The sequence below is a fragment of the Diadema antillarum genome, unplaced genomic scaffold (genome assembly GCF_040938485.1).
Source record: "Diadema antillarum isolate AM-2024a unplaced genomic scaffold, OU_Dant_1.0 seq00000740_RagTag, whole genome shotgun sequence".
In the NCBI taxonomy this organism is placed as follows: domain Eukaryota; kingdom Metazoa; phylum Echinodermata; class Echinoidea; order Diadematoida; family Diadematidae; genus Diadema; species Diadema antillarum.
Window position 1 is genome coordinate 454,401 of NW_027271638.1, and position 19,544 is coordinate 473,944.

Genomic DNA, 19,544 nt, shown 5'->3' on the forward strand with positions numbered 1-19,544 from the left:
CTACGAGAAAATTAATACTTCTAGATTATCTATGACTTTATATACGACAGTGGGAACATTATTTCAAATATCGGTTCCTGGATTTTTGCCATAACGAGACTTCCCCCGCATTAGACTACGACTTGATTCGCTCAAGGGGGATTGGACAGTCCGCACCGTCGCGTCCGAGCCCCTCACCACCCTCGCCTGCTTTTCGTCCGCTGCCGTACGCCATTTACGTGCAGCCTGACATTTCGCTATCTCGCCGCCCCAGCTGTGGGATTAGATAGTGATAAGCACCCATCATCACGTCAAAACTTTTCTCTATCACTTCCCCCCAAAACCGGGAAAAAGAAATGAGGAGAAATTTGCTGCATGCAAGAATTGCGTTATTTTCCCCTCAAACATTTACTTTTCTCCCTCCTCTGTATTTTCAGTTGATGTAGAAAGCAATTGCAATTAGCTTTCTTTAAACGGTGCGAGAGGTTTTTCCCCCGAACTGACAGCTCGTCACTCACGTGCCATGCTTACGAAGGTTTAGATGAATCGGCGTATTTGCGACACCTACGTTTCGGGGCGTTCTTGTTTTCGTGGGCCCGATATATTTATTTCCATCCCCAGCCTACCAAGGCCGTCATAGCCGCGCTGATCACGCCAGCCCCTGCCAGCGACAGATGGTGATGGTGATGTTCTGTAGTGGTGTAAGAGGAATGCGGGGACGTTAGGGTTTGATTTAACTCTTGGACTGCCGATCAGGTTCTGGTCTTCCAGCTCCCCCGCTCGTCATCCTGGAATACTTCATACTCGGTTCACTCTCTCCCTCGCAACTGCGGGACGGCAAGCATTCTGAGCGGGGTCGCGGATCCAAACCCTCGGGCGTCGGCCGGCGTCACAACCTTCCCAGCACCGATCGGACGAAGAAGAAGAGGAAGAAGCGAAAAATGGCAGTGCGAGGCGGGTGCATGCTCATCGTCAAATGCCTACTGTTTTTCTTCAATTTCGTGCTCTGGGTAAGTAGTGAGAATCAATCTAATCAGAATACCACGGATATCTTAGCACTGGGTATTATTGCTATTACTAACGTGTGTTGCCCACTTTACCAGGGTGGAGTTTTTTTTGTTATTTTTTTTTTTTTTTGGGAAGGGGGGGGGGGGAGTGGGGGACGGATCGTAGCGAACCATCTTCTTGAAATCCAAAAAAGATTATGATAAACTCTTATACTACTGTTTATCATCAGGTTTGTCACGATTTGCCAAGATTGAAGACTAAATATGAGAAGATCAAACGATGTAGACAAATAATGTCTACCATGCAGGTTGGACGAAAACAATGTACTGCACTTGCAACAGAAGGAAACCTATAGTTCAGTTCTCTTGTACAAAAGTTCAAGTTGCTTTCTTTAAAAAGTGATTTAAAGATAACGAATGAATGAAGGAATGTGAGAAAGAAAGAAGGAAGGAAAAGAAGAGAGAAAGAAAGAGGCAATATGTCACTCTTGTCATGGTCATCTAGGAAATGATATGGATGGCATTTGAGTCGAATGGTGAGTGTAAATGTGAATGCCTGTATATAAGGCGTCTTATTTCTTTGTAATAATGATTTCATATTATTTTCACCATCGAATGTGATCATTGAAGTACATTTCAGTATTTTTAGATTTGAGATGCATGAAATTCAGAAATTGTTCTCTGCTAAAGGCAGAAATATTCCCGATAATCAAGATCAAAGGGAAATTAATCATCTTTTACATTGTACCTGTGTGAAAAACTCTATCGCAGACTTATTTCTTGTTTGAGAACACAAGGCTCTCGAAAAACACATTATGACACCTCGGATTTGCGTTGACATAATTATATAGCGTTGCTGTGAGAATAATAACTAGGAAAATGCAACGTACATACAGTTTTACTGGTGTAGGCAAATGCCACTAATCTAAATACACAGTTATAAATCTGCATGTTTTTCGTACAGCGCAGTAGTCATTTGATAATTTTGACTTTGCGAAACGCGCGTCGAACTCTTTGGATAAGCACAGCGCTATGCTTATACCATTTACATTCGGGCGCGACCCCCGTGTTGTGCGCTCCGTAGTTTCATCATTGCGCGTTCTGGACGGGGCCCGCGAACCTGATTAAGTTCTTCACTTAAAATAATTCGAATAACTGGATTATCTCGGAGGGGTATATCTTTCCTCGGGCGTGACAGATAACACCCAGCAACATGACGAGGATCGATTTCTACGGCAGGAGATTAGTCCCGGTTATAAGTATCACATCTATGAAGAGTGCGAAGTAAGTTGAGACGTCTTCATTTTGGACGGAGAAGAAAGAAGAAAGAAAAGAAGAAGAAGTAAAAGAGATAAACGTAGAAGAAGAAGACGTTGATAATGATATCTATGTGTGTTACTTGGCCGGCTATCACGATAGCATGATGTGATGTATGACGCACAAATGCTCCGTCATCTTTTCACTCCATCACACACCAGAATGCACATAAACATTTTATACACATTCAGATAAAATCACCCTCTCCCCCTCCTACTCTCTCTCCCTCCCTCCATTTCAGTTACATTTCTCGCTCTCTCTGTCACACACACACACACACACACACACACACACACACACAAACACAAACACACACACATGCATGCTCTCTCTCTCTCTCTCCCTCTCTGTGTCCCTCCCCCCCCCCCTCTTTCCCTCCTTTCCCCATCATTCTTTTTCTTCCAACACTGGCGTGACACTAGGCGATTTTCACAGAGTCATGTAAACATACACTGTAATGTTTAGACGAATGTCGCCGCAGCATTGACTTGCAGTCCGCGTTTTCGTCTCAGGACATGCCGTCCAGACAAGGTGCTAACCTGACCATTTTTGACTGAGTAATAAGAATGTCTCTTATAGATTCATTCTGATTTATGTATCTTTTTTTTTCAGGTATGATGTATCAAAGTGAAATTCACCTTCTTCATCTCTGTCTGTAGTCTTCGTAGTGAATCTTTTGATAAATCCTGAGTCTGACCAGATAGACCATTTTAGTTCAATTATCTACATTATTTTACCCACATCTTCATCATACATAATTATCCTGACAACGAGGAAGTTTATATGAAGACCTGCCTAACATCTCTGCAAATTAAGAAATGATGAAACCTGTGTTACTACTGTTACTAAAATTAAATGCTTGAATTAATTAGTATATAATGAGTTTCAAAGTCCTGATTTGGCAGTTTTTGGGAAGGAATCATACACTCATTGTAGGAATTTGACAGAATGCTTTGAAAGGTGTGTACACAATACTACAATAATGCTACACAGGGGCGGAGCCAGGAATTCCGTAAAGAGGGGCGCGTAAAAAAAAAAATTAAAGAGGGAGGGAGCGCACGCACCCCTCCCCCATTTTTTTCTTTCTATATCTTTTGTTTCGACAAAAAAAAAAAAATGAGTATAAAGGAAGGGGGGTGGGGTGGGCGCGGCCCCGTGCGATCCTCCCTGGATCCGCCACTGCTACATCAGAGCAGATATAGAGAGACTGAGCTAATAAAGATGATAGAGAAACTGAGCTAATAAAAAAGGAGAGTCACACACTGCGGCTGCGACAGTGATGGCCTCGTTGACCGTGTTGCGAATGCATGTTCTTGGAAATCCATTCGATCGACACTGAATCGTACCTTTGCGAACATGAATACGTGACATTCGAATTGTCGTTGTACACGATCATGCCGGTGAACACCGACAAGACAAATACGCAAAGGGATCAATCATCGGTGATGCGACTCTCCCCTGCGTCGGGTCACGCCATTAACAGTCCCAACGCGAATCCATCATTTTTATATGTTTAACCCGTTGCATATTGATTGTCACAGAAACCTACGCACTGGACAAAGTCCCTGGGAAAGAAAGGATTAAAAGTAGCAAGATATCGTCTTTCAACACAGCTGGGGATCTTGAAATAACATTTAACCAATAATAATTGTGATGGTGACGATTACGATGATGATGCTATTAATATGCAATAACAATTTATATGATAACAAAAACAGAGCTACCAAGTCTCACGCATTCTGCGTGAGACACAAGCATTTAGGGGCCATCTCGCGATCTCACGCATGGCACCCATTTTTCTCACGCATCGGGCGAAGTCTGCAACTTGGGCCTATGATAATGAACATAGCTCAAAAGATTAGAGTGATAGTTGCAAATGAAGGTATATTTCCCTTTTGTCTGTCAAAAAAGTGAAAAATAGTCACTTAAGTATGCACCTGATCGCACCATTGAGAGCTAAAAATTGAAAAAACTCCCTACCGTGGGAGGCCACGGGGGGGGGGGGGGGAACCCCTCCCACACCCTCGCTTGCGCGCACATTAAAATTACCGAGATGCCGAGTCATGAAAATCTCACTCATAAATTGTTTTTGAACTTGGCATCCCTGCAAAAATAACAATGATAAAATGGATACACTCGATATAAGTGATAAGGAATAGAGAGGGGCATATAGCAACGCAGTGGTTTTATCTAAATTAGTGGCAGAGAAAAATTCTTCCTTTCAACGAGATAAGAAAGGTGCAGGTTCTAGATTAGATAGAAAATGCTAGACGCAGTTAGGTTAGGTATGTTATATGTATACATTATAATGACGTATAAAGATTATCATCATACATAGTTTACCTATTTCTTGGACACATCTATATTAGTATGTAATCTATATAGATTTGTATCAAACAAATTGATTAATAAACTAAATAACTTTTTTAATGTGCAGGGCAGCAGATTACATTCAAGAAAGTGCATGACTCTGTAGGTATGCATTTTATTTTTTATTGTGTAAAAGTTCGTCCTTTGTAGTGTTTCTTCTTCTCTGTTAGGATGATAAACTTTGTTGTGCACGAGTCGGATCATATTGCACATCTCCTTTCTGGCTTTGTCCGACATTCGAATGATCGTATGATGAGGAAGGGCTGCCTTGCGCACTGTCGTCTTCACGAGATCAGGTGTTTACTTCTGATTTAGAGAGGAACCTGCCAAAAGTCACGTGATTATCGACGTCCACCGGACGAAATTAAATATATCAGGCAAACAGAAGTCCGTAAACAAACGGGGAATTGATTTATCGCATCTTAACTGCCTGTATGCCTAGTGTATCAATAGCGATTCAATGTCGTCTTCTTCTAGTCTTCAATCTCCAACTTTTCTGCTGCTATTTTTTAGTTCAATCTTTCACTTCGTGAGTTTTGATATAGGCGATTTTTTTTTACATTATTTTACTTAACTATATCAATGCTCTGTGTTTTAGCCGGTTCAGAGTAGGTGCTTGTCTGCAATGAACCCTGATCCACAGATTTGTCAAAATATGGATTGATCTTTCAAGAGCAGTTGATAAAAGTCACGCATTAATTAGGGATAATAACATGTCATGTGCTCCGGGAATTGAGCTTTTGCTAATTTGGTTGAAAACATTCACCTGTGCATCCTATATGCACCCTAATTCGTATAAATATATTTTTAACATGCACAGTTTCGTGAAATGCCTATCCAGGTTTTCATATAGGCCTACCTCATTAACAAGTCAAGTTCAAGGAAAGGTCTGAAATGACCTTTATTTGCTCTTCCTCAGATTTTAAATGTGAACACCCCTATCTGTACGTACTTGTGCTCAGCTTTATGTTTGACCAAAATAATGTATAAACGGTTCTCAATAACTTTATTCTGTATTCTTTTGAAACTGTTGCTCTTGATTTGTAATATCGGAATGAAAATAATGTTGCCGCTTTTCTTTCAAAATACTGTTATCCCCCGAGTCCAATCTTTCTTTCCCCCTCTTGTTCATCCGATATAACATTTAGTTATATGCATTCATTTTCATTCTCCTTTTTTGTTTATTTTTTAACAGAAATTTATTGATGAACCACGCGTCTTTCCCAAGATTTAAAACTGCCGAGACGTGGCAATTTCTATGACTAGAAAAATATTTTAAGGTGGCGAAGTCTCTTCATGTAAGCCAGAGGTTAATGATAGTGTTCTCACGCAAGCCAAAATCCAATGTCGTGTCTGGATTAATAAGACTATGTGCCTACCTCCAAGCCCTGCTTCTTTTCCTCCGGCAAGTTGACTCGCGGAGTGTTTGGAAAGCAACGCCTCGCTACCTCGGGTGTGTGCTGGGCGAGGAGAGGTGTCCGTGACGGTCGTTTCTTACCTCAGCCTCTCTTCGGCTCGATAAGTGATACGCTCTGTCCGCCGTCGGCACTCTATTACCCCTCGCTCTTACGCGAGAGGGGAGAGCAAACACAATATCACGGCCAAATCAAGTTTACGAATTTAAACCTTTTACTCCCAGTATTTCAAACCGACACTTTCATCATTAGACGTGAAGTTATAGCCAGTTAAAAAAAAAAAAAATGGATAAAATGATGTGGAAACTGTCATTGATTTTTTATTTTTTATTTTTTATTTATTTTTTTTTTTTGGGGGGGGGGTTCTTTGCATTAACTTGATTTGTTGTTAATATATGACAAAGGATCTGTGATATTTGTTCCTTCAAGGCTTAAACACTTATATCAAGTGCATTATGATTTTTGGTAAGTGCGTACGAATTGATCCATGGTGATGATGGGGCAAACCATCGCAACTGACAGTCTTCAATGATGTATCAAACATGGACGTATAGGTTAGCTTTGTGCGTTAAGAACTTGGGATTAAGACCAAAACAACTGAATGATTCCTTCAGGCGTTATAATAACTAAACGTGCCTTTTTTTCCCGACATGTTTGTTAATTTACAGATCAGCAGTAACAAGTTGCGATCTTAACAAATCTAATTTGTAGTGGGAGACAAAGTGAAGAAACTCGCACCTGACAAAAATGCATTGCTGGGAAAATTTAGATCTTAATTCAGATTTTCAGGTTCCACCACTGTCAACAAACCAACAAACATTATAAGTATCTACTCAATCACATCAATTTCATAGAACTGCAACATTAAGGCGATCGCCGGTTAACTTTTCATTGAAAACAATCTAGAAAAAAAATCGGTCTGTTAAGTATCTTTGATGTCACCTTTATAGGACACTCCTATCTACACCTGTTGGTGGTTTATGAATTTGTCAGCAGTGATTCTAACTGCTTTAATTGTCTCATAGCTAATTGCTTGTTCGACCTTTAGCAGCTAATCCCTACCAATGCCTCCTGCCAGCACAACAATAAAAGAGATGTTTTACTGCTCTGACATCAGGATAATACAAAGTCTGATGGATCCATAAGACAAGCGTGTCCGCACGCACAGGGTCAGGAAATCAATTTCAATGATGAGGAAGAACATAAAAAAAAAAAAAAATGTTCTCCGGGAAATTAATGATCGCTCCTTGGATGGACACTGGTGAACGTCACGACCGAATTCCGCCATGACATTCTTACCTTCCCCCCTCCCTCCCCCCCCTCCCCCGTCCCCCTCCTCTCGCCTCGATTCCTCAGTTCATTGCGTTTTATGTCAATTCATATTTGTCATTTTATTGAGGTAAACGAGAGGACGTGATGTGAACATGTTATTACACCCTGGTCATAATCGTGATAAAGAATGTGAGATTGCCAGTATTGAGTATAATGGATAAGGGGGGTCAAGTTCTTACTTCCAAGAAAAAGAAGAACGGTGTTTATAGCAAATTAATGTTCATGCGATCTTTAATGTCGAGATGAATGAATGTCTGTTTAAGGTGACCAGTGATGTGCTTACCCATTAAAAACATATTCGATGAAAGGCAAGCCCAGTGCAGCAAAACCTTATCTTTTTCTTTTCTCTTTTCTTCATCATCTTCTCCTACACATGTCATGTGCCTTGTGCTACATTTTTGCTTCTACATTGTCTACTGCTTCATCGAATCTGTGTTTCTTCTTATTTCTTTTGTCTTCTGCTTCTTCTTCTTTTTCTCTGTCGACTTCTACTTCACATCATCATCATCATCATCATCATCATCATCATCTCATCATCGTCATCATCATCTTTATCGTCATCATCATGTTCCAATCTGTCTTTAGTTCTATCGATTCTGTGCTTCTTTTTTACCTCCGCCATATAGATGAAACCTACGTTCAGCGGAGGCTATTTTTTTTTTTTGTCTGACTGTCTGTCTGTCTGTCTGTTTGTGTACAAGATACTTCGAGAATGGATGATATGATTTTCATCAAACTTCTATGTAGGGTGCGCTTCTTATGAGGTACGAAAGAAGCGATTAAATTTGGGAGTGATGATGTCAAAGGTCAATATCATAGGGTCATAAAGGTCGTAAAATAAGCTTAATCTAACAATAACTCACGAACGGATAATTTGATTTTTACCAAACTTAAAGGCTGAGTTCATGATAAAGTAAAAAAAAAAAAGAAACAATCAAATTTCGGTTCGTGAGGTCAAAGGTCATAGGGATATAATCATTTCATCACTGTAAGTTTTGTAAGTTTTGTTTTTTAGTACCTCTGTGCCTATACGAAATAGCGATAATCTCTATCATGGTTGTCTGCCGGAGGTATAGTCTCTCGGAGTGCTTCTTTTGGGGTATTTTTCCGGCACATTGTCTTCTCCACTTTTCCAATATCCTCTCCTGGGCATCATCTTCTACTTTTCTGCTGTTCCTTCTCTCTCTTCCTCCTTTATCTGTTTCAACTGCGTCTCTATGCGGATCGACAACCCCCCCCCCCCCCCCACCACCACCACCAATGTCTCCACTCCCGATTCTCCTTAATTAGTTCAGCATGCATCACTGACCAATTTCTTTCCATCAGCCGAAATTATTAAACTGCAGTTCCCCTCATTTAATCGATCATTACTTCGGTAACCTTCCAGTTTCGTTCACGAGCTTCCCTCCGAGTAGCCTTCTGCAAAGGCGAATCGCTATAATTTCAGCACACGCACACAGACTATACTGAGTGCAGTGGACTCGCACACACAGCGCGCGACCGGCGAGCAGCGAGAGTAGCGAGCTCGCTCGGAGCAGGGAGGTGAGACAAAATTCACCTCCCTGCTCGGAGCTGCTCGCTGTGTGCGTGCGCGAGTCCACTGCTCGCTAGCGAGTCCATTGCGAGCTGCCTTTGCAAAAAGGCTATGCCTTCGAGACAACCACAGCAGGCGACAATCGATCAGTCGGCTGTGATTTTTTTAATAAATGGTTTTAATTCTATAGTTTTGTGCGTCTCCACACACAGAAATATTACCCTCTCTTTTCACACTATTTTATTTATTTATTTATTTATTTATTCATCTATTGATTTATTTATCTATCTTTTTATCTATTTATTTATTTATTTAATCAATGGCCTCTTGAAATTCGGAGGGAATTATGAACGATTCGAAACAGGCTTGTTTGCATCATTATTTTATTTGGTGTGTCTTTTATGACGAGTTGTGCATTTATAGCTGTTCATTCTTTTTTTTATGGTATATAGGCCAAGGACCAGAGATAAAACTTCGTTCTCAGTGATCGCCTATCATTCTCCGAAAGAATATATTATGGATAGTAAAGGTGGATTAATCGTGGTATCAGAATGTGAGATGAAAGGTGTGGTATACGACGCATCTGTGGTACACTTTTGTTTATATATATATATATATATATATTGAATATTTGTTTCAAAGGGAGAGATCATCGGGCAATATTTTGCGTCTTACAATTATCCCTAGACGTTATTGATGAAGTTGTCCTGTCATAATGAAAATTGTGAATGGATTATAATCTAACCTGAAATGAAGAAGATAAAAGAATATTTCGCTACATTATGATCCATTTAAATCATCCTAAACGACAGCTTCTTCGATGATGATGTCATGGGTGTATTCTTCAGGCAAACCTTCACCATCAATCCAGGGGTTGGCGTCTAAAGAGAATAATAATGTGATCTGCGCTACCTGCGGCGAGTCATGGTCCTTGTGCTCTGGGGTAAGAAGGGGAGGGGGGGGGGGTATAGAATGGTGTATGCTGAGATAGTTAAGGGATCATATTACTCGGCAGTATAAAGGAGACAGTCGGACAGTCATCGGTGTGGTGATGTAGGTCTCTCTGTGACGGGAGTATTAATTTCAGAACGATTAGATTTAGGTGAGCGCATGATCAGTGATAAGTGACTGATTTCATTCGAGCGGACGTTAATAGGTTGAGCAAGTCTAGTGGTAATACTCGTGTACGGATTTGACAGTATAAGCCAGGGCTTCGGAATTACGGGGCAGGTCATGGGGGTGGGGTGGGGGGGGGGGGTGAGGTGGGGGAAGGCTAGATGTTGTGGTGGAAAGAGATATACGGTGGGGACAGATATTGGCCTGCATGTGCGAATTTCGTATAATATGACAGATGAATGCATTTACAAATTATTGCTTCTTATATAATAATAATGATATTTCCCGCAATATTCACTCAGCCCTTCCCTCCGTTCCTCTTTCTTGCAATTCTTTCATTCTTTCACTCATTTACTATACTCTTGGTCTACTTTAAAAAAGACAGTTTTTTTTTAGAGTAATCACAGGTGTTAATACTTCATAGAACGATCTTCTCTTATCAAAGAAAAACGTTAAATCAAATATCATGAGTTCGTACATTAAGCACACCGAGGTTATTATGAGCCAGTACACTAATGAAATAGTGTAAACAGTTTTGAATGTGCATTCCGCTGAACTTACGCCTACACTATACACTGATTAAAGAGAGAGAGAGAGAGAGAGAGAGAGAGAGAGAGAAACAGGTACGCATATGCTTTGTTATAATCTGCTGGAGAGAAAAATGGACAGTCAGTAAAGACGAAAAATGTGAGAGACAGGGAGAGAGAGAAAACAATAATTTATCGGATTGCGGTTATTGTTATTATTTTGTTTGTTTACACAATTGATGGTTATCATGATCATCCTTATCTTTGTTATTGTCATCTTTATTTTAATTCTGAACAAATGTTAAGGAGTATACATAAAGAAAGAAAATAGGTAAAAGGGTTTTAAAACGATGTGTGTATAACGGCAATAATTTAACTTGATTGTTTAATGCAACCTTTCATGAGCATTTTATTATGAAATTGCATACATTAGAAGTGTAAGTCACGGTGACAATCTGATCATTTTCATTTATTTTATTTTCTGCATGATGTTACTTCACTTATAAAAATAATTCAAATTGTGGAACGAATGTTACGACATGAATGTGTTTGTCGTAAATGAATATCACAAGGACATGGGTTCGAATCCTCGCAGAAACGAATATCCTTGGGTGTGGTATTTACCCCCATCCTCCTTCCCCATTATTGTGTCTACAATGGCAGGATAGCAGAAATACCCTCTCGGTAGGATTGTGGTAGTATAAAAGGGGGCTACCCTTCTGAATTAATTTTAACAGTGTAATTTTAACCAAAAGGGAGCTTTACCCTTCTGAAATAATTCTAACAGTGTCATTTTTAACCAGCAATATCGATGGTCAATGAAGTGAATGATCTTTATTGAGGTAGATCCATCAAATCAGATGCGAAACCTGTAATGTAAGATTGGCACCGACACAATCATGATTAATTTGCTTGGTGCAGACTCGCTTATCTTCAAGAATTTGAGAATAGAGTATAAGGTATGCAATTAGAGTTATTACACTTGACAGTGATGCGGAAGACTATGTTGGGGCATAGTACCATATTCCCCTAGTTGACTCATTCTCTTGATATGTTAACGAGGCATCAACTCAAGATGATGTGACAACGAGCATTACGAAGGAAAGAATAAAAAAAGAAGAAGAAAATTTAAGGGGTCTGCATCTCGTTTGCAGGGGGTTCACAAGGAGGGGGGCACAACAGAACGAAAGCTCTCAGACATCTCTTTCAAAATGACTGGGTGTGTGTGTGAGAGGGAGAGAGAGAGAGAGAGAGAGAGGGGTTCAGATTGGACGAGGCACTGTGACGTGGCCATTGTGATGTATTCCCTTGGGATCAGTAGGCATTGGTGTTGTACACTTCGTCACAGATAGTGTCAGAAGTGTTTAAAGGGACACAGTCCTCACGAAATTTAAAAAAAAATATGTTGTTGTTGGTACCTCCAATGAACTACTTTCACCAAAAACAAACTTTCAAATCACCAAATAAGCTCGTACATTTTGGTTGAAAAAGTGTGACTCTGCATGGTGAATATGCTAATGAGCAAGTCTTGGCGGAGAGTCATGCGTCATCGATGCACAACTCTTCCCAGCCGTGTTCTGCTCGTTATCCGTACGCTCCCTAGTTTACCCGGATGCATGAAGACGTCGGTGGCTACTCCGACTCGTATTTGACATTGTTTCTACGTTGTGTGTGTGTGTGTGTGTGTGTGTGTGTGTGTGTGTGTTTGTGTGTGTGTGTATGTATTGTGTATTATATTCGCACGTGTGGACGGTACAACTAGATGATAGATCTACGGTAGATACGCGTACGCACCCCGTACGCGGTTTGCTCTTCGCACTTTTCCAGTCTCAAGCGCAGCTGCAGCCCTGTCGCCGCTCATGCATGTTCTATATAGTACGTACAGAGTGTACATATTTAGTAGGTAGAAACGATTCTACACAGGCCTGCTGCTAGTACACTATAGGGGCGACCGCATTCAGCGTCGTCTGGTCAGGCTATCTTACATCAGTAGTTTTGCTCGAATCGTGCAGAAAATTTCCCAGGAAAATCCTTTTTTCCTTCCCAGACCCACAGAAGTATCGTGAAAGGTGAGCTGTATGGCTGGGAAATATCGGTACAATGATGCCGAACATAAGAAACTTAGGGCCTACAAAATCTCGAAATCGTGTTGTGACCTACCTGTGCGTGGACAATTTGAGAAGCGATGTTTTTACGTGGACCGGCAGGCTGTGGCCCTCGGTTATAAACCGAGAAAACTCCTGAAACCAGATGCAATCCCGACCATTTGCTCACATGAGTTATAAAACAGAAACACCTCGAGCATCGACTTCGAAGAGAACCGAGGGAAAAAAGCGTAGAGAGGTAAGGAAAGTGGCTAGCTATGTTTAATTTACCGTGGGCCTGCAGCCGGGGTTGGACTGCAGTACAGTGCCACTGAGCTAGCTGCTGCCAGTGCCGACTGGACATGCACGGCAAAGTGGAGCGAAATCATATCCCTACGACCCCCTGTGTTTACCCTTCCCGGCTCACGTCATATTTTTTTTTTTTCGAGGAAAGGCGATTATCTGACTACTTACAGAAATACTGAGATACAAACAATATTTTCTTTGAAGAATTCGACTCTCTCATGCACAGGTTATCTTCGGTTTGAATGCCAAAATCGACTGGACGGAGTCGAGTGTACTGTGTATACATTGGTATGGTAAGGATTTGCGCGCGAGAGTGGTTTCTACGCTAAGAAGTATGCAACACGGACGGAAGCTAGAAAAGGACCGTGCCAATTTGATGTCAAGTTCATGGTTTATTTGGTTTAAAATACATATAAATTTATGTTAACAATATCAATTTTTCGTGAATTATATATATCTTAGCTTGAAATATTTTGTTTGAAATTATAAAACCACAAACTTTCACATTATATGATAAAATTGCAACTAATCATTTGAACACTTAAATTGGTTTTTAGAGGCACGGCTGTCAACTTGGTGAGTAGGGCATGCACTACGTAGCATCTTTTTGCCGGCTCTTACACGATCGCTTGCAGGAATTATTTTTCAAAAATCGCGTACGGAGACAATTTTTGATGTCCAAGCGTATAAATTGGTGAAAGTTTATATTTTTTACTCTTCTTAATTATCAGAACAGTGAAAATTCAGGACTGCTTCCCTTTAAGGGGATGCTGCAGGGACCTATGTGGCGCCTTCCGAATTCCAAGGTATTGGTTTTACCCCATCACAGATCCATCGAGGGTGTCATTGGCTTTACAAACGTTTCAATGAAGGATGAATTCTTCCCCTTCAATTTGTACGTAGTTAATTTGGGTCCTTACTGAACCTCGTGTAATAGTACTTCGTTTGAAGGGAAGATAGTTGTCCGTACTAACCCTTTCTGTGCAAGGGACTTTTTGGACAGTGAGCACAACGCAACAGGCTTTCATATCCCAATCGGTATTCAAACCAAACAAAGGGTTAATAACATATTAATGATTCTGATCCGAAGGATAGTGCAACGTGCCTGAGCAAACACCTTTAAGTTGATCGAGTGTCAATAACACCGTAATGCCAGTGAAGGTGGTAACAAAGTGGTGATGATATGAGATGCAATGCAAGTTTGTATGGAGTGACAATGGTTGCAAAACCTGTTGTAACGCATCATCTGCAGAAGGTTGTCCAACATGAGGTTTAAATAGATCTGGACTGAGCCAGTGTCTCGCCTGATTGAATCTGGCTGTTATTGAGACACGTGACGTACGAAGGAGGCAGGTGTCGAGAGAGTTGGGGCGAGTTGTAGTGTATCATTCCCTCTGGGAGATGGACCGTGACGTTATGCTGTGAAAAGGGATCTCCGCAGGACATCCCATGGCTGATGGAATGCACACGTCGTCCCATGTACCACTCGCCCGAACTAGCGGTTCAGAGCGCTAATGAGTTGATTACACTTTTATCATCTGCACATTAAAAAAAAAATGAAATATATACAAGAAGATACAAAGTATGGGAAGAATTACTGCCAAAGAAATGACTGATATCATTATCCAACATGATCGAACATAACATCCGATATCCGTTATCCGATATCATCTCTCGAAGTATGGCACATCCTCTGTACCGCATTTAACCAGCTCATAATGCATACCTTGACATTGTAAACTAAGAAATAATGGAAATTAAAGAAAAATACTCAGTAGATGAATGCCCTTTCCTTCAGATAATCCAATTTTAATTTTCATTTCGAAACATTATAGATGGAAAGTACAGCCGTACAAATGATATTTAGTATTTTGTGTAACATAATTTTACATCCTGTAACATATATCAACAGTTTAAATGAATGATATTCCGTATGCCTTTGTATATACATACATACATACATATATATATATATATATATATATATATATATATATTATATATATATTTATGGAACTCACCAAAATTTAATTTTCTCGGCAACGAAAGACGACTTGTTGACTTTGAACCTCTTCAGAAAGAAGAAAACATTTTCTATCTCAGCAACAATTCAGGGGGGGGGGGGGTGAATCAGACTTCTGATGAACTATAAAGATTCATATAACTCTTAAAGTGATTTTTTTTTATGGTTCGTATAATTTTTAGTGAGTATTCAACTACTTTTTGTACTTTCGGTTTTTTTTTTACATTTGCCGACTTCACAACGCTTATAGCAAGGAGCCATTTTCCAACTGACTTTCCATAAAGGATGGCGTCCACCCCACCCACCCCCTTTTCCCCATAGGCCTTTGTCGCCTACACTCCGACCTTTATTATTACAAACTCTTTCACCCCATCACTCCACACTATCCTCCAGTGGTTACAAATCTGACCTTAGAACTCGTCCAATGACGAATTGAAATGGACAACAGCTGAGCGCAGAGACATCATAGCAGTATTAAACACAGACTTCAAAACAGTGCACGTAATAATTAAGTTTATTGCTGGTTGTAAAAGAAATCTACTCTATGTTCATATCAGTAGTAGATGCGTGTATAATGCACCATAAATCCCTAAGCTGAAATACGAAGCCGCAAATTGGCAATTTCTGTGACGTGATGTACATTGTCAACGTAAATCAATTCAAGTCCCCATTAATTTCGTGCGTTCATGGCCACCGTAGATGCGACAAGATTTTTATTGTTAATATATCTTCATTGCCTGCCTGTCTATCTAAAACGTTATAGTTTGCAACCATGGTCGCTGCTGAGTGGTAAATGTTAAGAGTGATTTGGGGTTACACGCGACTGCATGAATAGTTCTCTTGCAATGCTAATAGTTCAATGATTGTTTACTTCTAGAAGATTATGATGTTCGCCATGAAAATGTCTCTGGAGCAATTTTTTTTTTCAAGTGTGAGAAAATTGTACTCCCCTTGGGCCGCTGCATGCAATGAATGTAATGCATACAATCATGATACATACTTGTTTAGTTCAAGTCAATTTAAATTTTATTAAAACATAGATATTTCACCTTCGTTGTAACAGAGAATACATGTAAGGTTTCATAAGCAAAACAAAACACACTGAGAATAGTATAAAATATTGTGGAAACTTATAGTAATCATACATTGCCATGAAAAGTGTTCCACGTCCTACAAGCTTGGGCTTTCAGTGGATCACTCTTTTCCGTCGTTATGATTACATATTTTTTTTATTTTTTTTACCATGACAAAGTTTGTATTGTTTCTTTTTTTTTTTGCTATGATATCATTCGTGCATCTGATTATGCCTTATAAATTATTGTGTTTAATGAACTGTCCATATGATTGAATGTCAAATTGACAACTTGTACTGCTCTGAATCATGTGTTTTTTCTCTTTGATTGAAATGAAACAAAAAACTATTAAATTGAAAAACAAATTTAACTGATAAAAATGAAATAAAACTGTACAAACTGCGAAAAATAGAGGGACCCAAGACAAAGTTTGTAGACAAATCTCCCTATAGGTACCTTCTTCATGAGATTAAACAAAATGTGCGCTTTACACGAATCACATCAAAATTTCATTAGAATATTATGGATACTTGTCCCACTTTCTCGCATCCAACAACCCCCTCCCTCCCCCTCTCTCACACACACACACACACACACACACACACACACACACACACATAAACATACTGAGCAAAACAGAGAGAGGGGGGGATAGAGAAGGGGGGGGGGGGGGGGAAGTAATGTGTCTTTATGTGGTTTTGCATGCACTCTGATTAACCAGAAGATTGTAGCGAGCCAGCTCCGTGCTCCGCTTATTCCCCTTTCCACTTCAGTAATGACGCCGGAGAATCACTCACAGCGAACATTACCCCGGGGAACATTATCGGTTGTCAGTGTCATGTTGCCTGTAAACTTTCTCGTTTCTTGTGAACTTGTGAACTTTCTCATTTCTGCCCTGGATATTATTTCTGCTTTGTGTAATTTTGATATCATGATCACAATCGATTAAAAACAGGAAAGTGGGATGTTCAATCATGAAGGATTCGCTATGATGGGCTTCCGCGGTGTTGAGAAACAGTTACATAATCTTTTTTGGAATTTTCTAAGACGTTGTAGACGAATCTGTCGAAACTTTTCATAGATTTGCCATTTTGTTTCTCTGCTCGTTGCTTCAAAGCTTAACCTCTTCTTTGTCCTTCTTCGTCCAGCGGAACCAGAGTGTTATGCTGTCCATACTGTCGAAGAATATATATGTTTCTCTAGGAACAAACGTCTAACTTCATTTTTCTGGTTACAAAGAAAAACAATAGGAAGAGAGAGTCATATCGTCACTCATCGACGGCTACAACTACGGCACGTGTAATAACGATGACCAGTTATCCATGTCCGCCATGCCATATACTCACAGGGTATTGGAATTTAGCCGTATCTCGAAACAGAACACCGGAAAACAATTTGGCGCGGAATGCCGACAATTGGCGCAAATCTGAAAGTCGATAGATGTTGGTTTAGCCTTATAACAAGGCTTGCTCGTGTCTCGAATTTTGACTTAGCGTACAAGATGCTAAACTTGTTTGGAGGGTTACGGTCAATCAAGGCAGTGAGTTCAGCCTTCAGCCTGTGCTAAGGTAATCGCTCGTGCGTTTATTCACGCCGGAAGCCGTTTTTTACTCCTTTTCAATCTAGTCTTAAAGGACAAGTTCACCTTCATAAACATAAGGATTGAGAAAATGCAACAATATTAGTAGAACACATCAGTGAAAGTTTGAGGAAAATTGGACAATCGATGCAAAAGTTATGAATTTTTTAAATTTTTGTGTTGGAACCGCTGGATGAGGAGACTACTACAGCTTGTGAGTCATATGCGTACAACAGTATAAAGAAAATATAAAAGAAAATTCAACATATTTTCACTTTTTTTCGCATAATAAAAGAGCAATTGACTTGCCTCTTTCTAAAGGCAGGGGGAATAATATTACCCATAACATTTATCGGTAACGAGTCAGGGGAATGTGTACTTTTTTCAAAAGATGGAATTTTGTGAAATTCTCTTTATATTTTCCTTGTATTGTTGTACGCATGTGACATCTAAGTTATTCATACACTGCAGTAGTCTTCTCATCCAGCGGGTACTGCACAAAAACTTCAAAAATTCATAACTTTTGAACGGATTGTCTGATTTTCCTCAAACTTTCAATGATGTGTTCTACTAATATTGCTACATTCTCTCAATCCTTATGTTTATGAAGGTGAACTTGTCCTTTAAAAAAATTCTAGACTGGACAATTTTGGGATAAAAATAGGGTTATAATTATTTAACTTGATTTCGGATACACAACACTTCGAACATGAGACATTGATACAAGACTAATGACGCTTGTTCTTTCTTTTTTTTTCACTTGGCGTGCTAGATCGAGCATACGATCTTTTTCATGGAGAGTTAAAGCAAAAAGAATAGAAAAGATATAAAAAACAACAACTTTGAAACTTACCTCTCTCCGCATTAAAACCTTTCATTTTTAAAGACTGACAATGCAGACGTTCGATCGAGAAAGGGTGAATCTCCCCCCTTTTTACTTGGTCTTCAAAATGCATACCGTAGATACGATCTTATTCATGGAGAGTAACGACAACAAAGAAAATCAGTAACCATACATTCTTTCCGGAAAAAAAAAGAGAAAAAAAAAATCCGTTCATTTTGCGGACGAATATGGCTATAGGCCTGCATTTGAAGTGAAGGACGTGGGAAAAAAACAACGGACAAAGAGAAGAAGAAGAGGAAAAGGAAGAAGCAGAAGCAGAAGAAGAAGAAGAAGAAGAAAAAGAAGAAGAATGGTTCAGAGTTCAGACGTTCTATCGAGAAATTGAGATGTCATGCCAAACTCAGAACGTTTTGGTTTATCCACGATTATCTGTGTTGAACACACTTTTGCATGATCTCTCACATAAAAACTTCGTCAAAAAGTGGAGGTGGAACTCTTTTCTGCCTCCCTGGTCATTGATACTGACCTTTTTGTTTCTGCTTTCTCGCTTGCCTTGGTCATCCCCCCCCCCCCGCCACATCTGACACACAGATGAGATATAAGCATGGCATAGATGAAAAGCCATGCGTACTGTAAATATATTGGACAATGACTTTGACCCTTTTAAATTGCCCCCCCCCCTCCACCTCAGAAATCTGCCCATTCCCATAATCATGTACCCACACTCTCAGCGGAGACGGAGTAGTGGATGTACAATGCATAGAGCGAAACTGCTGACATTTTTGAACCAACTGCAGGTACGACACCCCGTGTCTCCTCTTTTCCACCGCTGAGGGGGTGACAAGATGAACTTTTCTCGTCTTCCGTCCAGTGCAATTGGGGGCAGACGATTGTCACGGGTGTGCTGTTGAAAGTGACAGGCAATCAGGGCTGGATGGCGGGAAAATAGGACATGATATATCGCTCATACTATAGGGAGAGGGGAGCGAATGTCCGCCGGCGAACTCTAATGATGTACAAAGTGTAGAATAAGATCCA

The 19,544-nt window shown here is 40.1% G+C and overlaps 1 protein-coding gene across 1 annotated transcript in view; it reads left to right on the forward strand.

Annotated features, from left to right (window-relative positions):
* The first annotated feature begins 295 nt into the window (after positions 1-295).
* Positions 296-19,544, forward strand: part of LOC139738394 (CD81 antigen-like) — a 44,126-nt gene continuing 24,877 nt past the window's right edge. The window contains exon 1 of the mRNA XM_071649030.1: positions 296-989. Within this exon, the coding sequence (XP_071505131.1) occupies positions 921-989 (69 nt within the window). The 5' untranslated portion in view covers positions 296-920. The remainder of the gene's footprint in view (positions 990-19,544) is intronic.